The sequence below is a fragment of the Anguilla anguilla genome, chromosome 8 (genome assembly GCF_013347855.1).
Source record: "Anguilla anguilla isolate fAngAng1 chromosome 8, fAngAng1.pri, whole genome shotgun sequence".
NCBI lineage: Eukaryota > Metazoa > Chordata > Actinopteri > Anguilliformes > Anguillidae > Anguilla > Anguilla anguilla.
In genome coordinates, this window is record NC_049208.1 from 4,534,002 (window position 1) to 4,542,712 (window position 8,711).

Below are 8,711 nucleotides of genomic sequence, written 5' to 3' on the forward strand. Positions count from 1 at the left end.
GTACTATCTGTCCAGATGGGATTCATCACTGAGATTTGATTAATTTTATATATATCCGCAGCAGCTCACCTTGATACAGCAGACCTCAACGGGACAAGGCTTTTGTGGCCACAAAGTGCCAAACAATTGCATTTGAAAAACTTAACAGCAACCTCTCTTTCCCAATATAATGCCATGCCACAAACATCCACAGAGCTTAATTTGTGCATGGTTTCCATTGAAGTATGCAAACTGTGTGTGTCTGCCCAAAGGCTTAACAAAGCCATGTATTCTGGGGCTCAGATAGGAAACTATCTAGATGCATTGATATCTCATCGGGTAAGTGGAAACATAGCTTAATTTCTTTTTTGGATGAACGTCCCCTTTAATACAACCCTTATGCACCTGCACTAAGTGTAAATGCCCTTTTTTTAAAATTACTGACCTATTAGTGAAAGGGTTTATATAGGCATCTAATTGGTAGACTAAACAACATTTATCTTTATAATAATGATCTGTGGTACAATAGATGTAATACAATAGCTGTGGTACAATGGTCGTATTCAGCTACATTATACACCACAGATAATTTGTATTCCATGTTGTGACAATTTTCCCTATGATTTCAGGCTAAATGATGCGGATGGGAATTCTGTTTCAGAGCAACTGAAAAAGCTGTTTGGCAAGCTTAATAGAAATCAAGTCCCTGACACCAAAGGTATAACACATAGTCTTGGGATCGCTGACGGTGAGTTATTTGCCCTTTTCTATCTTTAATAAAGTAAGTTCCTTCCTTTGGCTTCAGTATGATATTTTATATGAGACATTACAATGCCTCATTACAATGCTTCTTTGCTCCGTTTAGACAACCAGATGTTTCAACACATAAACATCCTCCCTACACAACTACAGTATGCAGTACACAGCATGCAGTATGCCATATACAGTATGCAGTATGTCGTACACAGCATTCAGTATGCCGTTCCCAGAATGCAGCATGCAGTATACAGCAGGCAGCATGTAGTCTGTGTCAAAATTATGTCCTTGGTGAATTTATTTTTTAACTTTTCAGTGCATCGGCAAGAAGATGCATCAGAATACTTTCAGAAAATATTAAGTAAAGTCAATCCTGATGTCACAAAGGCAAGGTGCTCTTTTCATTGTTCACTGTAATTAATTAGTTTTTTCTTAAAGATGTGTTTATTTTGCTGCAGTTGACAGGGTTTTGTTGCAGTATTGAGAGGTTTGTGGTAAATGGACTGCATTTATATAGCGCTTTTATCCAAAGCGCTTTACAGTTGATGCCTCTCATTCGCCAGAGCAGTTAGGGGTTAGGTGTCTTGCTCAAGGACACTTCGACATGCCCAGGGCGGGGTTTGAACCGGCAACCCTCCGACTGCCAGACAATCGGTCTTACCTCCTGAGCTATGTCGCCCCTAGGTTTGTAATTCTGGAGTTTCGTACTTCAGGATGATTTATAAAAATAAGTAAAATGCAGTGAATTAGCATCCAGCACTTAAAGATAGTAGGCAGTGTAGTTAGGTATTTCCAAAATATATTATTCTACAGCCAGGGAAGTTAAAATGACAACTGTAAATTTCATTAATTATTCACTAAGCCTTCACTCAGTTAGAGTTAAACGGAATGTGACAACTGCATAGTAAATTGCTGCTGTGTATTTGTTATGAAGGGTGACTTTTTTCGGCTTTCAGATCTATGAAGGTACGATTAAAGAGACAATAACTTGCAAGAAGGAACACCCGCTTAAGAACGACTCCAGCCCATTTACCCTCATTCCACTGTCAATTAACAACCCCTCTTCTGGAATCATCAGTGTGGTGAGTAACAGCAAATCTGACATTCTTACTGAGGGAAATCTGCCAAAAATACAACCAACCCAGGTGTGTTTTGAAAATACTGGCAGCATTTTAAATATCTGGAAAAATGTAATAAAAAGCTTTGGTTTGTTTGGTATAGCTGTTGAGTAGTTTCACAGCCTCATTCTTTTTTTAAAGTGTCATTGTGAAATTAAGAAGAGACTGTGTTTGACTGTTAATAATACATTTGCAGGAGGGTGCCTGGAAAGACCATTTCAAAAGCACAGAAGCAACACTTTACTGCAGCTCATGTGAATCTGAAACATTGGCTCAATTTGTGAGTGACTTGTTCTTGGAAAAAACTATGTAAATCGCATTGCTCTATTTAGAGTCATTGCCCAATAACTTAATATTTCCTGAGATTTACAACACTTCCTTCCTCGAAAATGGTTTACTCACACGTCGTGAATAAACACCTAACGTCCTCACTGTCACTTTCTTTGCTGTTCGACATGCCAGAACTTCCACACAGCTCAGCAATCTGTGCAGTGCATGCGCTCACACAATACGCAACAGAATGGACGAAATTTCCTCATTATTTACAGATCTGAACACAAAATTTAGTAATATGTACAACTAGGGACATACATGTTATGTCACATTTTATTTAGGTTTGACTGGATGCTTCAGAGCATCTACAATTTCTAATGTACTATTAATGATGTGCTTGATGTCAAATATTTTATCTTATGTGATGCCAATTATGTTATCTTCTTTTCAGGAATCTAAAATAAATGTGTTTCCACAAATACTAGCCCTGCATCTGGATCGGCTTGATATTTTCTCTGGCCAAAAGAATACCTGCAAAGTGAAGATTCCATCCACACTTACCGATAAGGTATTTGATCTCACTTTTAAGCATTTAAGTGCTCTTGTCTAGCTTTTTTCCCATTCAAATAATTGTGTTTGCTTCATATACCATTTCATTACATGTGTTAAGGATGGGACTGACAGCAAAATCTGCTTCACATTACATCCTCCTGAGACCCAGCAGAAAACTAGTTTAAGTATTTAAGTTTTTGGCATAATTCAAGTGGCCTGGATGACATAAAACAAGTTACAGCGAAAATATTTTCAAAAATGTTATTTATTTTATTTTTATTGAATGTCCTTGTAGTGTGGGTTTTAGGATAGTAGAATACGTTCTTCTTGAGATTAAAACCAGAGTTTCATATCCCCTACGGGGGGAAAAAAATTATTTGGTCTTAGAGAAATATGTGACATAATTACAGAGCCACTGGAAGTCTTCATTTTAAGGGAAGGGTTAATGTGCAAAGGCAGTGCAGCTGTGTTTTTGGTGCTGCAACCCATATCCTTGAGCAAGGTACTTAACCTTAATTGCTGCAGTAATCATTGGTCATGATTGTGCTGTGTGCACACTAACGTGTATCATGGCTGTGCTGTATGCACTTTAACATAAATAAATGTAACATAATCATCATTGTGATCTTTCTCCTTTATTCTCATCCTTCAGGGGCAGAATTATGAACTGTATGCGATCGCTAACCACCATGGCACTCCCAGGGGCGGCCATTACAAGGCATTCATTAAACCAAATGGAGACGAAAGCTGGTGGATTTTTGATGACTCGCATGTCAGAAAGGTAGGACGTCCTTTCCTTTCCTCCAACACTGGGGTCTGTAATCCTGCTCCTGGGGTGCCAGAGAGTCTGCTGCTGGTTCTTCCTTTAATCTTAAAATCAGTGATGAGTTCAGACCACAGAAGTCAGGTAAGATGATTTAATTGTAATTAGCTGCTTTAATTGATCAACTGAGCATTGAACAACAATGAAAACCAACAGCCACTGTAGCTCCCCAGGAAGAGGATTTAAGAGCCCTGGCCTTTTATAATATATTATTTTTATCTTAATGATGTTCCTTCACCTACGTTGTGTTATAACTAAAGATTTCTAACATCTTGATAAATTTTTGCTGATGTAAACTTTCTACATCACATATTTATTTAAAGAGGGATTGTAACATGATTCAAACAGGGCTGAATTGATGGCTTAATTTATCATATATTTCACAGTATTTTCCTTTTAAAACTTATTACAATATAACAAAAATTTTAGTAATGCGTATTTGTATTTCTTATTTTTTTCATTGTATCAGATGGAGGAATTGCAGAGAGAGAACCTTCTGAAGTATGTTCTTTCTTTGATCCAATCAATCAAAACTTTATTTCGGACTCAAGATCCATATAAAAGACAATAATTGTTTTAACCAATATTTATTCCAGCTCTTATCTCCCAATTTGGTGTGCCCAAACAAATTCATGAGCCGCTCCTATCTCTGCACTGTCCTCTAGCTCAGGAACAGGAGGACTGGCACATGAACACCTCTAAAGCAATCAAATGCAAAGAAACAAACCAAGGACCTCATTTACAAAAATTCTTTTAAACTAAATTGCAATCTCAAGATAATTTCCCAAGATGTGCTTAGGCTTGATTACTTAAAATACGTGAGACTGAAAAAGCTGCTTATATTGGTTTAAAGTGGCGTATCCGTGTCTTACGCACTTGTGATATATAAATGTCAAATGAACTTCTGTTTAATTTCGTGAGCAGCTGTGAATAGTAGTTTTCTCAAGAAGCACACTATTTATACGTATTCTTGTCTTAAATCACCTAGAAGTGATCATGATTCTTCATGCCTAAAATTGATTATAAATCAATTTTAAATAAATTCTTAAAGCATGCACACGGCTAACTTTGGGGATTTGCACATAGCCCTCAAACTTGCAGTACCTCCACATAACCAGCAGGTAATTTTCTTAATGTCTAATGTACACTTTACGAAGAGATACTACAATATCCATGTCGAAGTGGGAAGCCACTATTTAAGACACTATTTAATTGTAAGACCATCTTACATATGAGGTCCCAGGGGTCTAAATCATGCCAGAAAAGCAAGAGCAAGTGAAATAATACATGTTAAGCAAAATAAACAGGGATAAAATCATTTTCTCTCTGGTGAATTATGAAGTCTTGACTATTTAAAATTTGATCCAACCACACGTAATGTCAACCACACCATTATTATGTCATTTGTATTATTTGTATTAGTTTGCTGGATAATGTTACTAATGCCATGTATTAAATATAAGTAATGGTAATGAATGTCTTTCCAATAGTTCACCTGCAGCAGATTTGCTCTTCTACAAGAAAATCTCTTGTAAGTGCATTTTTGTTTTGTTCATTTTTTGCCAAATGCTATTCTGTGGGTACTTATGTCACTTAACTGTGTATTTGCATAGCAGACATGTTCAATTTGACATTTTACCCATCTTTAATTTGTACAAATCAACTTATTACATATGTAATATATTCAGCAAAATACACAAAGTTCTGCACTTTATGATGTGTTGTGGGAAAACTTATGAAGAATGAGAAAATTGCAGTACTTTTACAATTTTTTTTACTGTATTTTTTTACTGTTACATGCTGTTAATCTCATGACAATATTTTCCTTTGAGCCTTTGAACCTGTGGCCCAAATAACATTATCATGTATTGAGTATGAGATGGCAAAATATTTTAATTGCACTCTTAACAAAATTTCATGTTCGCATCATGTTAGATGAAAAAAATATGACTTACTTTTAAGTATACATTCCTGTGTTTTTGCATGTATGAATGTAATGTTTTCACTTTTAATTCTCAAGTTAATTGCAAAGCCAACATATCAGTAGTTGTCACGGTACGGGGGGTGGGACCCAGGCGCAGAGTAACAAAAGACAAACTCAAAAAGGCAAAATTAACAAAGATTTTACTAACAAAAAGGGCAAACAAACAGGGAACAGACAAGGGCACGAAGGCCAAAACACAAACTCAAAAAAATCTAAATAAAACAGAAAACAAGAGGAACTCACAAACACAAGCAGGGCAGAACACGGGAAGGCAGAGCACAAGGGAAGGTCAAACAAACACAGGTCAGGAACAAAACAGATCTCTGGAGCAAACACAAGTCAGAACAAACGCAAGGAACCAGCACCCGAGTCAAGGGAACAGAGAACTTAAATAGACAAGGGGTAACAAGACACAGGTGAACTCAAAAAACAATCAAACCAAAAAAGGAGGGGATAACAAGACACAGGTGAACTCAAAAAACAATCAAACCAGAAGGAGGGGATAACAAGACACAGGTGGGAACAATGATGGAATAACGAGACAAACAATAATACAATTAACAGGGGGGAACAGGACACAAAACAGAAGTGCCGCCATCTGGCGGCCCAACAGGGAAAACGCAGACAGGAACACCGGAACATGACAAGTAGTATACATATAAATGAAAGAAAATCTCTATATGGGTGTAAAGATACACTGAAACAGCATCACACTTTTACTCTTTGAATATTTATCTTTAAGCCGATGATCTCAAGGCAGAAAATACCCTGGAGAAGGGAAATGATCGTTATCCATCACAAGACCATCGAAAGCGTCCATCCAAAAGCAAACCCGTAAGTGAGAAGGAAGCAACAAGCAATGTTGTTTGTTGTTTCAACTGTTGTTTAGTAACTGTAATTCTTTTTTGTTTTCTGCATTGTTATGACCTGGCTTTCCAGAGGTGTGGTTGATGAGGTACGCAACATTAAATAGAAATAGTGAACGTCCAGGAAACTCTCAGCCCTTAAAAACATTCATTTCTGTACCTTCTGACCCCATTTCAACAGACAGAATTCACAAACAACTTCACACATTCGCACAATAAAGCCCCAACCATGGCGGATTTCGCGTTTTTTCCTTCTTCTTCTTCTTCTTTTTCCTGCCTGATTACATCATCAAGAGGAGTCCTGCCTACAGCTAAGCGTATTATATTTTTTACAATCTCTGGTATTAATATCCCTTATAGCGTAAACTTTATAAACACAAAAAGTGCATCTCAGAGGAGAAAACAGAGCAGAAGTGAAGGCTTCACGAGTTGCGAGCTTGAGAGCTGAAATTGAAGAAGATTGCTGATACTTTTGTAAATGAAGGCTCGTTGGATGTCTGTCAAATCAGTGAGTACGTGAAGTGCTTTTTCAAGGCGATTTGCATTCGGTTTCTGATGGTGCCAGCATGTTATATTTTCAATAGTGCTACCACGCTGTTTGTCTCAGCATTAGTTTTTTTATATAGCAAAGCGCCAGTGCTAAACATAAACGTAAATCACACTGTAAAGATTTACATAAAGATAACCAGAAGCGTTTCTTAAAGGGTGTAAGAGCCAGGTAAATATTTTTGTCTCCTTTCAGTCCCGGATCTAGACTGGTGTGATTGGGAGGCAGACCTAGATTTTTTTGGGGGGGGGGGGGGGGATGGGGAGTGGCAGCTTTGTCACGTAATTCATGATGAGTAGCGCAGCGGACCTGTGTGTGAAAATGTGAACTAACCCCTTAAGAAATGCTTGTGGATTACAGTTATCTTCATGTGAACATTTACAGTATGACAAACATTTACCGTTTACCGCTGTGCTTTATATAAAACAATGGCTGTGACAAACGGCATGTGGCACAGTTCATATTATAACAGGCTGGCACCATCAGAAACCCAACAGAAATCCCCCCACTTTATGTACTCACTGATTTTATGACCATCCAAGGATCCTTCATGTACAAAATTATCAGCAATCTCCTTCAATTTCAGCTCACAAGCTCGCAACTTGTGTACCCTTCTCTACTGGTCCATTTTCAGTTTTTTCTTCTGAGATCCACCTTTTGTGTTTATAATATTTATAAGGCATTTTGATACACTTAGCTGTAGCTAGTACTTCTCTTTGCTGTCTTCCCTAGCTAACTCGCTGACCTCACGTGACAATCTGAGAAGCAAAACTAGGACAAATAGAACACTTGACATTGGACAATAGAATGCACAGATATATTTCCCAGCAATCTTTGCATAGCAGAAAATAACAGTAGTACCAAAGAAATGACCAGAAATGATTTAATTGAATAATTTAAACAATATTTTTTTCTGCAGAATGGACATTTAGGTTAAGTTTGACATGATCAGAGACTATTGTACAATAAAAATATACTAACCATACTAACCAAATGGAAATATGTCCATTTTGCGTGTCTGTGATATTTTAATATTTTCGGGTGTAGCAAAATGTCAGATAGGGAGCCATATTGTTTGTGGTCTTGCAAAATTGTGAACATGTATCCGGCAGGAAAAAGAAGAAGAAGAGGAGGAGGAGAAGGAGACGACGAAGAAGCAGAAGATGTCTTTTCCAATGTAAAAGAATGAAATATCTTATTTCTGAATATAATTTTCGAAACAAAACAATTTTCTTCATGCATTTTATGCAAGATGTGCTTCTCATACACACAAAGCAGTGGATACAGGCAGTTGGTCAACCCCATTGTGTAGTCGTTAAAATAAATAAATAAATAAATAGCTGTAAAACAACTGAAATTATTCAGCAACATTATTTCCACTATAAATGATTGCCATTTGCCACTGATGTAACACATATGTTTTGAATGACCACATTCTTTTCAGATGGTAAGATGAAAAAAGCACCGGGTCAAGTTACATGAAATAATTTAGGAAACACTGGGTAGCAGCTTTGGAATACAGCTTGTTTAATTTGTGTTAGTTAAGATAGCCAATCTTTTTTATTGTAACTTGGCCTAGTTTTGATATCATTATTTTTAATGGCAGGCCTAGATTTTGCAAGTCTTAATGACTTATAGTGCTTTGTATGTGTGAGTAACTTGGCATTTTTCTACGTTAAAAATGTGTTTTTCTTCATATTGTAATTGCGGCCTATGAAATAATATCCATTCCCACTGTTCATCCCTCAGACCACAAGCATGCAGTGTTTTAGGTTCATCTAACAATATAAGATATTGATTTTATTCATTATTG

At 36.9% G+C, this 8,711-nt stretch overlaps 1 protein-coding gene across 1 annotated transcript; it reads left to right on the forward strand.

Annotated features, from left to right (window-relative positions):
* Positions 1–207: 207 nt before the first annotated feature.
* On the forward strand, positions 208–8,392 carry LOC118233486 (putative ubiquitin carboxyl-terminal hydrolase 50). Its single transcript, XM_035429284.1, has 11 exons — positions 208–233; positions 609–727; positions 1,052–1,122; positions 1,692–1,817; positions 2,050–2,133; positions 2,578–2,694; positions 3,331–3,459; positions 3,971–4,002; positions 4,992–5,032; positions 6,228–6,319; positions 8,011–8,392. The coding sequence occupies exons 1-11, from the start codon at positions 208–210 to the stop codon at positions 8,077–8,079; spliced, it is 906 nt and encodes a 301-aa protein (XP_035285175.1). The 3' UTR covers positions 8,080–8,392.
* The last annotated feature ends 319 nt before the right edge of the window (positions 8,393–8,711 follow it).